This window comes from Tyto alba, unplaced genomic scaffold (assembly GCF_018691265.1).
Source record: "Tyto alba isolate M040663 unplaced genomic scaffold, T.alba_DEE_v4.0 Super-Scaffold_7, whole genome shotgun sequence".
Lineage (NCBI taxonomy): Eukaryota > Metazoa > Chordata > Aves > Strigiformes > Tytonidae > Tyto > Tyto alba.
The window spans coordinates 27,885,994-27,901,422 of NW_024881328.1; the positions used below are offsets into that span (position 1 = coordinate 27,885,994).

The 15,429-nt window shown below is 37.7% G+C and overlaps 1 protein-coding gene across 6 annotated transcripts in view; it reads right to left on the bottom strand.

The window, feature by feature from the left end:
* The window catches only part of PDE1A (phosphodiesterase 1A), a 227,886-nt gene that overhangs the window by 9,289 nt on the left and 203,168 nt on the right, over positions 1-15,429 (bottom strand). For 3 of the 6 annotated variants that reach the window (XM_033010953.1, XM_033010951.1, XM_033010952.1), the window contains 2 exons: positions 13,597-13,781; positions 2,742-3,232 (listed from right to left, as the gene is read on the bottom strand). In XM_033010953.1, coding sequence (XP_032866844.1) covers positions 2,847-3,232; positions 13,597-13,781 — 571 coding nt within the window. In that variant the 3' untranslated portion in view covers positions 2,742-2,846. Of the gene's footprint in view, positions 1-2,741; positions 3,233-13,596; positions 13,782-15,429 lie in introns of those variants that run through there. The other 3 variants (XM_033010954.2, XM_033010955.2, XM_033010956.2) reach the window with 2 other exon arrangements.

A 15,429-nucleotide genomic window follows, 5' to 3' on the forward strand; every position in this document is an offset into this window, starting at 1 on the left:
TTCATCAGGTTCTCCATTTAGCTGGGTATTTATCTATGCTGAAAAATTAACATAAATACTTACTGAAGGAGATGGATGAGAGTAAATTCAACATACCACAGTGAAGAGAGGTTTCACATAAAATGACAACTAAAAACGCCTTCAAATATAAGATGTTTTAAAAATAATACCTAACCAATATCCTTATTCTATGCATAGTAGTACACTACTAAAACTTTGTGATAGTGCAAATCAGAAATCCAGCATCATCTTGTGGTTTTCTGACTTGAGGGATTATGAATTACTTCTGAGGGGATCCATGGAAGGGTCATTAGACTAAAAGAAATGCAGTTTAGTTTCTGTAGGCTTAAGCTGGCTGACCAGGGATGCACATTTCCAGTGGAAAAATTTTAAGGATTCACAGGGCTAAATAGGTGAAAACTCACTATTCTAGAATGGCAGATCCAAAGAATTGGGAATGCATAAATTCTCTGAATTTCCCATGACAACATTTTGACAATATCATTGCCTGTGACAATATAATTTCCCATGACAACATCAAGAATTGATGACTACATTTGGTCATAAACCATATCAGATGAACAGTTTTCAAATTAATTTGAAGACTTGTTCAGAACAGAATTTTATGATGGCTGGGCATGTGTTCTATCAATGGCATAAGCACTAGACTCTATATTTACACACTCTTGCCAGCGGGAAAAGACACAGCTTGTAGTAAAGGAAGGTTTAGAGAAAAATCCTTTCAGTTCCATTTAATTTCAAACATCTTTATACAGCAGCTTAAGATTTTCAGGCACGTATGTTTAGTTTCAGTAGAGAAACCTACATTTCTATACCAAAACTTTCTGTGGCAACCAGCAGCAACTGAGATGTGTGCTACAAAACCTACAATGGCTCAGATTAAGTTGGGGGATCCCAGTAAGGGTGTACTGGCTCATCAATCACCCTCTGGAGTTGCCTTAAAAATAATTCGCTGCTTCTCTTACTGTGTGATTAATCACTTGATGCAGTGATGTCTCCTGCTAGATCTCCCCCTTTTCCATGACTTGTTCTAAGTCCATGGTTTAAGTACCACTGCCTCTTTAGTGATGCAAGAGCTGAGCGATGTCCTGGTATGAACTCTGGGTTTCAGTTCAGGACCTTACTAATACTATTTATTTCCACAAAATAATTAAATCAATCTCTTATTTCTATTTCATTATTTATCTGAACTCTTTCTGAATATTGCCATCTCTAGTGAAGGAATATCCTTGGATTGATGAAATTCATGCTATCAAATATTTTTTGCCATCTTTAAGAAAAAAATATATTCCAGATCATGTTTGCCTTTGGAAATACACTAATACAAAATCAACCACTTCTTACCCTTTTCATAAATTTTGCAGTTTGAATTGTTAAAATACAAGGCATTCTGTAGAAAATTCCCTGCCTTAGAAAATGAATGAGATCAGCTTTTTCTAAAATAAGAAATCTCTGTTCTCATAGGAAAGGTGCAATGTAAAGATTGACAAGGCAACAGAGTGCACTAACTGCATGCTGAGTTCTCAAACAGCATTCCTGTTGTTCAGCCATTTAAAGAACCCCAAAGACAGCTACACCACAACTGCCTTCTGCATAGTTTGAAAGATAAAAGATGCAGCTTTTCTTACTGTGTTCCTCATCCAGGAGATGCGAAACTTTTCTAAGGCACTTAAATTTCAAGTTGGGCTATAATACAAAAAGTGGTGCAAAACATACATGTCAAAAGACAAAGATGTCAGTTATTAGACAACTTCAAATGTTGTGAAATTAATTTTAGTGTAAATATTTTGATTTAGGACCCTAAATTAACCATCTGTTATTTCTGATGGAAAAAACCTGTCAAAAATAAAAGCATGGGGAGCTGGAATGAGGAAGTCTAGAATAAGTGGGAGTTCTCCATAAAATGCATTTTAGAGAAATATGCCAACTGATATACTTATGTCTAAGCTAAACCTTATAAGCACTTCAGTGTTGCTGCTCAGACAATGCCATACTTCTGGCACAATATTGCAAGGTTTACTGTCATAAAAGCATTGAGTTTAGCATTCTAATTAGAAGTGAGGAAAAGAAGTATCATTATATGCCTTGCTTATTCTCATTACCCTAATACCTCAAAGCTTATTCTAACAATAAGCAAATTCAGAAAATAAAATGAAAATGCACAGTGACTTTTTCTTACTTCGGTAACATCTATTCCTATTGCTTGGGCATCTTGCCCTTGTTGCTGTCTTACAATCACCAGATACTAAATCATAGTCAGCTTGTGATAAAATACTTACATTCTAAAAAAGTATTCTGACATTATAGGGATTTTCTGGCTGTTCCACTTGTCCTGCAAAACAGTCAGGATACTGATCTTTCTGCTTAAGAGAATGACACCGTCCCATTCTACTATGTTTAGCAAGTTCCATCTACTTAGAGCTAATTCTAAAATTCACATTATATTTACCACAAAGGATGTGGTTTACAAAATAATAATCATATTAAGTGCCTAAACTAAGGGGAGTGCATTTTAATAGCATATGAATAATTACCTATTCAAAGAGAAAATGTTAGATAGTTCTGTTCTGAAAGTTTACCTCAATTCTCCAATAACAAACTGATATATAATTGCAAATATGCATCTCTAAAATAATTCTTGGATTTCAACTAAAGGTCTTGGTATTTTATGTAAAAAATTTTCTACTAGATACCAAATAGCTAACATCAAGAAGATGATATTTGTTTGCATCAAACAGCTTTTATTTGATGGTTTTAGGACACTACTGTTTTTACATATGCCTTAAGAAACTGTCTTATGCTGGTGGTTTGTACAACACCTTATTTCAGTAATTTACATTACTGTTGATATTTGACAGGGAGATACCAGACACTGCTGCAGCTTCGCCCTGGACAGCTTCCTTAGATTGACTGGTGCTCTGTGATGAAGTATTACCATTCAGTGGGTCTGTATTCTGTGTTTCTTGCTGGGCATCGGTGAGATCTTTCTGGTTCGGATCAGAGTAAGTGCATTTTTCTGAGTTGGATTCATCACTCAGAGGAGTGTCGAAAGAGACTACTTGTAGGACGATGGATCTGGGAGGACAGGCTGTATCATCACTTCCCTGACTACTCTCATTTTGTATCCTTGTTGTCTCTTCCTGTAACTGTGCATCTGTGGAATTTCTGCTTTGGTCTTTTTCCTGTTCACCAACATTTTTCACAAGTTCTTCTACAAAGAGGGAACAAAATATGTGAATTAGATAAGAAGGATATGCCACAACTGTTTGATTTCAGAGTAGTGACTGATAGAGCTGCACATTGGAACATTGTGAACATCTACTTTCTCCACGAGGGCATGTGCACTGGTGTGTTTAAGATAGGTCAGGTTCTGCTCCTGATTACACTATTGCAACTGAACCATAGTGGTCTGCTTTCTGGTTTGATCTCTAATTTGTATTTCTTTATTTTTGGTCCTAGTACAGAGGAAGTAGCATCATCAGACACACTGTAAGCTGAAGGGTGGGAGCAGGAGGACCCTGTGCTGCAGGCACATCCCCCGGCAGTGGTGTTGACCACCACAGGTCTTGGAGGAGCCGAGCTCATCAGTTCTGCAACAGAGAAAGGGCATGGAGGGGACCACCTTGCAGGGGATGGGGGAGGCATCAGAACTGAAGGAAGCCCTGAAGGAAGTTGGCCTACTGATCATCCTAGAAAAGTCCAGAATGTCAGATAATACAGAGCTTCAGCTGGAACAGGTTATAGAAGGTTACACGCATACAATCCAGTACTGTTGCCATTAAGGCTGGTGGCACCTCCAGAGAGAGAAGGAAGAAATATGGGGGAAATTGTGCTTCAGGGGCCAGCACCTACAGGTGAAAATAATGTTTGTGGAAGGCTCTATTCCTTGCTATATTGCAGAGACTTGGAGAACAGTACAAATGAAATGGCCCAGAGTAAAAGAAGACAGAAGAAAGCAGCACAGAGAGGTGGTATTGGGAAGAACTAGAAGATGAAGAAAACAGGGAATGGAAAACTCATGATGGAGGATGAAAAGTCTGGTAAAAAAAAAATAACTGTACCATCTTCATGGAGGGCCCATTTCTCTTGCTATTAGAATCTCTGTTTTGTAAATTCAGATTTTAGATATGTATACTACTATAGAAGATACAAAATACTATTAATTTAAAAAGTGAAAGCATTGCACTTTGAACAACACCTGCACAAAACAGTCGCATGATATTGCATAAAATTTCTAACTTGTCTGTGTAGACTGCATTAAGGAAAAAACCCAAGCATTCAGATAGTTATTGAGTTCAACTGTGAGCTCCCAGAAACTCTGGTTGTGAGGGACCAGTTCAAATCCAGACCAAAAGTGTTTGCATATGACAACGGAAAGATAGTCCAGTCTGTAATTACATTTCTACCACAGTCAGCATTTGGCATCTTTGTCACCCCACTTTTCTGAATCAAAAGAAAGTTCTCCCTGAAGAACAATTTGGCCAGTGCAATGGGATGGAAAGGAAAACCTTCAAACCTGAACTGATGTGCAGAAGCATGGAATAGTTAAATAATTTCATTCTTTTGTCAGTTCTTGTATTTTCAGGCATACTTTTTAAAAAATCAGGAACTTTCAAATCTGTGCATTTTATAATTGCTAAGACAGTTTTTTTACAAACTTTAGAGACCTGCTTCTTTTGGACTTTAAATCTTCTGAAACTTGGACAGGTACTCTTTTTCTACAGACTTACAAAGAAGTGGATGGGCTAAAGAATTGAGAAATACGTATATGTAACTTGAAGCAAATCTGATGTTCAATCCAGATATGTTAATTAAAGCATCTGTCACTTATGGTAAAATCTACCTACCTAAGGCTTTTGTCCCAAGAAACTGATTTACATGCCTTATTTGCCTCCATATGGCAGAGCTACAAGCATTTTTCCTTAACCTTATAAAAAAGCCAAGGAAAATCCAAGATAAAATATTTCAGACACTGTTCAGATGCATCAGTAAGTTGAGGAAGCAAAGCTGAACTATAATTGCACATAAAACTGTAATACTGACTCAGCTCGCACTACAAAAGGTGACTTTTTTAACCTGAAAGCTAATAAGAACAGACAGTATTTTTCTCACAGAATGATGTTTTAGGACAATTTTAAGCAGAACTCAGATTTGTCTTGGGGTAACTGGGTGGCTAACGATTTTATTCTCATATTAGGAGTCTAAATATTCGTGCAAGCAAAACCCACTATTATTTTTTAGTTCACGAAGCTGAACATCTGAACTTAAAACTGCTTTCCTTCACACTCTACCAAACTTAAACTGGCAAATGAAGATTAACAATTTAATCAGAACAATGCTGATGGCCCATTCTTAACTTCTGTCAAGTTGGTCTCTTATTTCTGTGAGTGCCCTTGAGATGATCTTAAGCATGTCTAAAATACAGCCAAACTCTAACTCAGATCTATGCACATCAGAAGGATGTAGCTTTGAAATGGAGTATCTCTGCACCTAGTTACACCTCATAACATACTAGATAAATGTCATACCTATTGCAATTAAACTGGTGTGATACTATTTATTCCAAAAGTCATTAGAAAAGATTACGTGAGAAAAATATTTTATTTTCAAAGTATGGAAAATACTTTGGAATTTTAAGATCTGTAGAGTCTAAACTATTGCTAAACATTAGTCTTTTTATGCTGATAATCATATCTGTGTTTACCATTCCATGGTGATAAAATTTCAAAGTCACTCTCAGTTAAATAAGATTGAAGAAGAGTATCTTGTCCACTTGGGAGGAGTTTGTTCAGGGAAACTAGGAGCAGTGATTGGTAGTTGTGACTGAGACTGAGAAGCCTCAAGCACAAAATCCTCTATGATGATATCACAACTTCCATTAAGACCCCAAATCCTTCTTCTTGGTATTAAGTCTCTCATCTGCTGGACATCTAAGCCTATGTTCTGACTTGCTTTGATCCACTCAGCTTCAATCCCTATGAAATCCACTGCCAAAAAGATGAAAAATACTGGATTCTTATGGTACGTCAGCCACTTGTGGTATATGCTATACATGCTGGAAAAATCCAGATTTCTGCTGTCTATAACAACTAATAATTGAACTCTATATTATATAGGACCTTCCTATTGTATATCATTCTTGAAATTTTCTATTATTCCTGCTGTCCTATCACTCTGATGTAATGGAAATATTTAGCAGTCTTTAAAAGAGGCTGAGACTGGAACAGTGACCGAATAACTAAAATTCAAGCAAGGCACTGCTAAGTTAATACCACTAGTGTAAGAGAAGCAGAGCTGGCATGATGTTTGAGCCCCAGTGCTGGACAGTAAGAATTATAATAAATGCTGAGGCAGAGCCTCGGCCTCCATCCAGCCACAAACTACCAGGATCCTCCAAGAGAAGTGGGCAAGGCTGCTGCCCTTCACCCCGCACTGGGCTGATGGAAAAAGCAAGATCCTCCTCCCCTATGGGCACACATTGCCATGGCCAGTTAGAGATGGAAACAGGGTGTGTTAGAAGAACAATGTAACTTGGCATTTGCAACACTGACAATATATAATAAGAGTAAATAGATGACTAATATTAATAATACATCCATCTTGGCCCTCTAGAAAGCTCCCCTCTTCTTTTTTTTTTGGGGGGGGGTGGGGGGGGTGGGGCTGGTGTCAGTTAGGCACTGAACAGTTTAAGGATTACCGTATCCATTCAGGTAAAGGCAGATAGAAGTGTGTTGTGCCATGCAGTGAACTCAGGGTACGTGCTTTTATTGCTACTGGTTTTGCTCTCTCTGTTTTAATTTGGTAAAAGTGCCTGGAGTCAGGTGTGTTTACATATTTTCAACTGTTTGGTATTGTTTTCTTTACAAGAATCCAAGTGTTATTCAGAAAAACTTGTGTGAGTTCATCTGCAAAGCAAATGGCTTCTCCTAACTGGTCTGTTAGGGGTGATTCATTCTTATCCCTCTCTTCTGTACTTCTGTGTCTTTCTGAACTTCTGCCTTAAAACACCGTCCTTCATGAGAAGAAACAATGATATCTGATATGTAAACATGTTAGAAGTGGTGTCTTTCTACCTTGTGTTTAGGCTGGGCTGTTGGCAAAATTATTGTAACACATTATTTTGCTTGGAAAACTGGCAGGATTAATAAGGCAATTGACAAATTTTAGAACAGTTGAAAAATTCTGATACTTAGTAATTTTGCATCTGCAGAAAATGTGTGAACTAGTGAAGGTGACTTTCTTTCCTTTCACCAGATACTACTCTTCTTTCATTAAGTCACTTTTTTTTTTTTTTTTTTTTTGGCTTTAAATCGCTGAAAATTGAAGTGAGTTCTTATCTTGCATTGACTTAACAATAGTGAAGAGAAAAAATACAAAAGCCATGTGTAAGCAGAACATCTTGAATCAGCTAGTGGCAGCAATAAACCCCAGTAAAACCAATGTCTGCTGAATCACAGTGCTATTTTCATTGGCTGTGTTGAAAATAAGCTACAATAACTTACCCTTACAGAAAGACATAATGACATTGAAGTATTAAGAATTAGCAAACTACCGAATTAAAGAGGAAAGCTGTTTATATTCACTAAGAATTAAATTATTTGAGGAATCTGTAATGAAGAATGCTGCTGGATCTTATGGATTCTCTGTGTATATTACCACAAGCTTTGATTTCTAGGCATGTCTGCCTTCTTTTTTACTGGAAAACAAAATTCCTGAAAGCAATGACAAAAGACCAAAACTGAGACAATACGGGAAGGAATTGCACCTTTCTAAAAGACATGTTCTCACATCAGCCATTTTAAACAGAATAGGAAGAGACCAGCAATAAGCATCAAAACTTTGCAGAAAACAAGAGGACTGATCATGGTGTTTCTGGGACTCCCAAGTAAGTTTAACAACATGTCCAAGAGTTCCCAAACAATCGTGACTTTTCCCAACCAACCTGTCATTTTCAAACCCAGGAATACATTGCAGTAACCCACAGAGTTATTTAGACACCGATTCCTTCCACTTTCAACTCCTCACAGAAATTTCTTCTCATATACAGGAGTCTATAAAACCACTGCAAACCACATAATCCAGTGGCACTTGCTGTCACAGTATCAAGTCATACAGAAAATGTAGCAAAGGCTTAAGTAGCTATCAAAACTTTTTATTAAAAGATTTGGCTAAAAAATATTTGTGAGTTTATGGTTTCCTAGGGCAGCTACCTCCACCTTTTACTTCTCTTTTGTTGTTTAGCTATAAGTACAGGGGCTTGAATACTGGGACTTTTGGGACAGGGGAAGACAGGGACATGTTGCTCCAAGCGTACTAGAGGGAAAAGGGTTTAAGTCATATAGGGTGTCACATGCAGAGGTAGGCCAGCTCGCTGGTGTATACTCCAAAGGGATATATAACAGGTTCCATTATCAGGTTCAGTTATCATTTCTTATTCTGTGCTTTACCAGGTACTGCCAACATAAAACATTTGTTGCTACTCTTAGTTCAACCCATTCATTTCACTTCCTCAGACCATGGTGAAAAATTCTCCTTTTCCCACTCTTCTTAACACTTTTCTGGATTAGTTCAAAAACTGTTTATGACCTAAAAATTTTAGCACTGCAATTAAAATCGCTGTCGCTGGTCCTAGATAGGACTCCTTTAGCCCCATGAATTTATTTTTCTAGAGCAGATTAAAACAGTTCATTAGGGTAGATTTCATGTGCCAAACTGTCAGTTGGTTTCTGTGACTGTCACACATGTCCTCCCACCGCCCACCCTTTCTAGCGGCTGCTAAATCACATTAACATGCTATCAGATCATCACTCTCAGATTTTTACATTTCAGCAGCTGTTACTCTCTTCTTATTAGTGAGTCTGCAGAGAAAATCTTTCAGACAAAATGGAACCAAACCCTGTGGTTATTGTGACTGGAAGTATGCAGGACTGAAAGTGCCTGAGGGGGGCCTGCAGGTACCTTGCAGAGGTCTTTCAGAAGAGATATTTGCTATTCAAAGTTGCTGCTCATGGAGGGAAAAAAAAAAGCTGATCTCTACTCCAAAGATGCAATATTTGTCATTTTTTCATATTTTTACTATCAAAATTAAGCACAGGGCAGTGCGAGAGCCTCATTCAGCCTCACATATTTTTCATCCTGTCCCAGTCCAGTCAGTCATCCAGCACAGTGCACTGACAAAAGGTGTTGAGGACAAGGTTTGTCACTGATCACTTTTCATACAAATAACGCAATCTTTGGTCAGGTCCTGTAACAGTTAATTCTTCAGAAGAGTTACATAAGCATAAAATGAGAACAACAAATAACACTGCTGTTGTATTATCCTGACGGTGAACAAGTTAGCATGCTTCAGTGATGGGCTCATTCGACAGGCAGACGGACCCTTGGTCTCTATGCTGCATTCCCTCACGTTATTAATATGACCTGAGGTGAGTGTCCTAAGCTGTCTGTGCCTCTTTTTGCTCAACTATAAAGTGAAGATAATTATACTTATTTATCCCTGTAACTCGTTTTACAATGACGTCTACTGAACAGATGGTAAGTATGATTACTAGCCCATACCCTTTTATTCTGTTAAGTGTACCTGAGCTTGCCAACCACTGACCAACTTGATTAGTAAATCTTTAGAACATTTTTCTAGAAACAAAATAATCAGGAAGGAATAAACATTGTAGGCATAAGGAATAAAAAATGTATTTTTAAAATATTAAATCATTGTGTTACAATTTCTCTAAGAACTGCAACATGAAGGATCTTACATGATATTTAAATCTTTTCCAACAAGTTGTGTGTTTCTTACAGCTTCCTCAGTAGGTCAATAACTTCCAGACCTTAAAATCTATTTAGCAAATGTTTTCTCTAATGAAAGATCCTCCCAAACTCACATGACCAACTTTACTGTCTATTTGCTACAGCTACCATAACTGCAAATAGCAGAAGCTACCAACACTGTGTTGAGAAAAGCACAGGATGGAATGGTCTCTTTATCACTGTGTTGAGTTGAACAAAGACAGATTATCTAGTGATTAGGGGTTTGGAATATTAATTAAACATCAAGGCTTTCAAATTAGAATCCCAGATGTTTGATCATTATGGTAATTCCCTGTTAACAGCATTCCCTGAAAGGCCTGAGAAACATTCCTCTAATTCTCCAGTGGTGAAAGGTTGAGGACCCTTAGGCTACAGAGCACTGAGCTCCTCCACATCAATTATACAAGACATGGCCTTTTTAGCAAAATGGAGCCATCTTATTTAGTGAGCCTTCTGTTAAGGATGCTCTCAAACAGCTGCCTAGGTAGATAAATGCTTTCCTTACTAACACAGACAGGCCTTTCCAAAATAAAGCACGCTGTTCCTTGAACAAGCTGCTTGCTCTCAATCAAGTCTCCACAGCAACTATCTTTTCAGGGAGGGGTAGCACCAGGAACTCCGGGAAAGCTGCCCTGCCAACAACACTGTCATTGTGTCTTGGTCTCCTACTCTGGTCTTTCTGGCACAGGATTCAGATCATCTTCTTCAGCCCTTGCTCCAGCTGAATTGCTATATGAGTAACCTTATCCTGAAAAGCGAGAAGCTGGAACAAGTTCAAGTCATCCTCAGGAAATGATACGGATTATTGCTAGTTTCTTTTCTATATTTCTTGTGCATCTGCATCGCTATATTTTATCCAGACAACTTTTCCTGAGACTGTGAATTAATCTGGGAAAAATGTCTAGTGTTTGTGGAGCCCACTGACAAGAATGCAGGTGGTTCTTTTAACAGCACCAGTACCGTTTGTTATAGCTAGCTCAGGAAGCGTGTTTGGAGATCTACACTAACAGCCAGCCTGCTTACTGCCACAGCACACTGTCCTCACACACGCTACCTCCTCACTGCACTCAGCTCCTTGCGGCTTGTCATAAATTATCTAGCTAGGAACAATGATAGCAATAACAATGCTCCTTTCACCTGGCAGTGATTTACCCCTGATATTTCTTCCCTTGGTATGTGTTCCTACTAACATATGAATAAAACACAACTTCATACATATGCCCAGAGCAGCCTAGAGACTTCATCAAGCAATAGGGTCAGAGAAGGTAACATGAGATCCAGACAGGGTGGAACAAATTATCTGAGGTTCAAGGTCTCAGGTTATTCACTTACAAGCTTAGTCAAACTTGAGTGCAATCTGAAAGGAATTTCAAGTGGAAAGGGGATGTATTTCAATATTTTTCATTCTTTACTGTATGTTAATTTTGCACAGTCTGATTAAGGATTTTCAGCCTTTTCAGGGTGCAGCTTCACAGCACTGGAACACATGCTGATCCGGACACATTGGGGAAGATTCCTTCTCCTATTATATGACAAGAAACTTATGTGCTACCTCAGATAGTGCTCTACAGAGGGCTACATTCACTTAATGAAAACCTCTTCTCCAGTAGCTCTTAGTGACCACAGATGGAGTAAGTGCCCACACACTCGATTCCAAATGAATGGACTTTCACAAAATCCATACAATCCCACCCCCCCTCAGCTTTTATTAAAAAATTTACTATCTGTGTACTAACAAAATATAAATCTGTACTCAAAAGTATTTGCACTATTCACAAGGTTCTTCTGGATTCTAATCAGGCATCTGGAAGGTGTCCACATCATGCTCCAGTCAATTGTAGACATTTCTGCAAGTAGTCTATGGGCACAGTTTTCTATAAATCTCTTCCTTGCTCTCACAGAGGTTTTGCAAAACAGATTCAACCATAATCACACAGAGTCAATATTGTTCAGCAAGCTCTGGCCTCAAGACCAGTTATATCCACTTACCCATTAGTTTTCCTAATGTACATTCTACTGTAATTCTATAAATCTGTTCAGGAAATACTTAGACATAATTCATTAGTCAGATTGATGGAAGAAAAGGTCATCCTAGAATATGGACAACCACAACCTCAACAAAGTCCATGGAGCCTTGAACATTACCAGCTTTGGTTTTCACAGTAGAAAGCATGACCAGAGTTTCCTGGATCTTGCTGGGCCTCACATTAATATTGACTGCATAGAAAAACAATCCTTTACACAGAAGAATTCTCAAATCTTTTGCTGTGAGAAGCTTTGTGTTTCAATGGCTGTCAACAGCCCAATAAAACTGGGCTAAATGTATCAGTAATTTAGAGCACTACAAAGTACTGGAAATTAAGGGGAAATTATCTCTTGGATAGCACTGTACACCTCCAAAACAATATACCAAAAAGCTGATGTGCCAAAATCAAACTGGTTAGTTACATGCAACTGGAAATGGCAAACTTCTAGATATCAGGTTCTCCATTCTTCTATACTGAAGGACCTTGCATGGAGGTAGCCCAGGGCTGCTTGACTTCTGCAGGCTGTAGCTAAGTGGTCTTGGGCACCCTGATGGTCTGAAATTACTACTGCTCATTGCAAATTAGCAGCTTTGTCCTTTTGACCAGTTAGCATTAGTTGGACAATAACAAAAGGGGCAATCAATCTTATGAAGCTGCTCATTAAGAAGAGACAATATTAGTTAATTCTCCTCCTCAGCTGCCCCTTCTACCTATCTCTCAAGTCATTGTCCCAATAGATGTATGGAAGCTTGTTCTTAATATTCTCCTAATGAGAACATTCATTTGTAATTTAGCACTTAATTATAATTTAGCACTGTTCTGCAGTGTTTTTCTGTCTTGTCTGACACCTCTCTGAGAAAAAAAATGCTGCTTTGGATGATGGGATGGAAGACAAGGCTGGCGCTGGGTTCCAGGATACCATTCTCTGCAATCAGTATCAGGTCATGTACAGCAAGACCAGTCCCAGCAGTGAAACAATACACTGAAGTACTCCAGCTGCTTACTCGGAAACAGCAGACTCTGGACAAAATACTCCGAAACGGTATTCACTTAATCTGGATCAAGGTTATAAATTGTGTTCAACAATTATCACAAATCATTTCACTCAGATAACTGTAACTCCAGTTTTCATGTTTGGCTTGTGAACTAAGATGCTTGATGCAGGTTTGGTTTTATTAACTATCAACTGGCAAACGAAGAGTCATTTTTTGCCTTGTTTGGGTCTAATACATGCTATGACTACCCAAATCTTTAGATCCACTGGGTCATTTAAATAATTGCCTACAGCATAGTCCCAAGAAGCCTGCAATACTGAATTTTGTTCCATACAGTGCGGAGCAAATAGCATTTCTAATAGCAAAGTTAAATTTTTATGTTTCTTAAGAAATACAGCAGCACGTACTACTTGAATTGTTGATTTTACCATTTAAATCAGATGTCAGTATCAGTAATGATTAAACGTTCAAGAACACACATTTCTAAACCAGACCTCTAATGATAAATTGAGCAGCACAGAGCCTTATTGTAGAGGTTATAAGATTTCCTTTCATCTCCCGACCACTTACATCTCTGTATACCTACTAGGATAGCAAAACAGGACCACCTAAACAAACATTAAGACATAAAATACATGAATACAAGACAACTATGTATTTTTATAGTTTGAATGAAATTAAAAAATGAAAGTAGGGGAGATCTTAGGGAGTAACCTACAAAAACATTCCACTTTAGTATATCATACCTTCTACTGCTAATTCTTTCCATCTTTCTTTGTTTGCTTGGATGATCTTCATCAAGTTGTCCTTAAAGCTCGTTAGATCTACAGTTGCTAGAGAATTTTCTGTGTGAGTCCCTCCGTCATTTGTACTTTTAAAACTGGGTCGTCTTTGTGCTTCAGCATTGCTTACTGCTGCCAAACTATTTTGGCTGCAGAAGGGAAAAAACCCTAAATTATGAACACAGTCAGGCAATTTTAATAATACACAAACAGTTAATTTGAAGCAAATTCCTTAGGACCTACATGCAGTTACTACGTCAAAAGACTAGTTTTCACCAAAGAGTGACTAAGATACAAAACACTTCTTCAACCCATGAAGTTGTAACCTGGGACCAATTCTTACTGACTTTTACCCAGGGAATTAATGAAAAAGATGTGACATTACTTGTAAGTTGGTTCTTGAAAATAACGTTTATGTAGCCATTTTGGAGTAGCTTCTTAGCTCTGTTTTTGAACAGTGAATGGTATCTTTGGGACTCACAATAGAGACACCTGATTTTTATTTGATAACCCATTTTAAAAAAGCAAGACACAAAAGTATATGACAGGTAAGTAAGTTTAGCTTCAGCCAAAAATTCTCATCAAGGTACCTGCCTTCAAGAGTAGTCAGAGCAGGATTTAGTACAGTGGCTTTAAAATCCACTTATAAGCTGCTGCAGCTACCTTACATATAAGGCAAGGTAGAAGTCAAATTAATTATTCATATGTGAATATGCAAATACATGTAAAGGTGGGAAAAATATAACAAACTATTTTTTTTCTTAAGATTAAAAAATCAGACCTATTTATGGCCTTGTACAGGTAATCAAGTCATACCAGTTTTTGTTTACTCAATTACGCTGCATAGTTTATCTCACTGGTACCAAACACAGATGTTAATATGCATACAAATGGTTTTCCATTAATCAGAAAACCTAATTGCAGTGAATATATCAGTGAGAGCCGCACAAGAAGAGTTAATTGTAATTTCTTTGTGCTACAGAGATGTTGAATGTGATATAATGGAAAGAATAGGTTACAATTCTAATGTTTTCCATGCACCACAGTGAATGTCACACCGCATACTCATGGCATCCACCCAGCAGAGTTTGTGCAACTCTGCTGACTCAGACATTTCTGTATCATGCTACAGGTTCTCTGATCTCTTTGTAAGTGTAGCTCTTGATTCCATACTAAGAAAATATCCCTTTATCCTCCACCTCACAGGAGGAAGCTATTCTGGATCATAAGCCTTTGTTCATCTACCACTCAGTCATGAACATCAACTGAAAATGAAGCCTGGACCTATGAATCATTTGCAGCTGCTAATCACTCATTTATGAAGAAGTGTATATATCAAATAATACTAACATGAAAATGTGAAGAAGGAAAGTGACCTACAGCATAATTAAAAACAGAAAAAAACCTGAAACCACCTTCACCACCTCCATGTCCAATCGTTTCTCTGAAAGGAAGAAATTACTTTTGGTACTGTCAATTAAAGTTATACTGAAAATAGCTCAAGATAACAGAACAAGGACCTTCAATAATCTATTGCAAAAGTTATAGAAAAAGGAAAAAAATTGTTAATACATATGCTGTAGAAAATCAACTTTATATTTTATACGTGTAGATTCTGCTCGTTATTGCGGTTCTGCCTTTTTATATGCATGATTGTCTACAGTCAATGGAGTAATAGCATATTGCAAACACAACACAGTACCACATGGTGGCAATACTGTACAACTATTTATGTTGCTTTTCCAACTGTTAAAATAACTACGATAATTCTGAGAATTACATCATGATGTTAGTTTA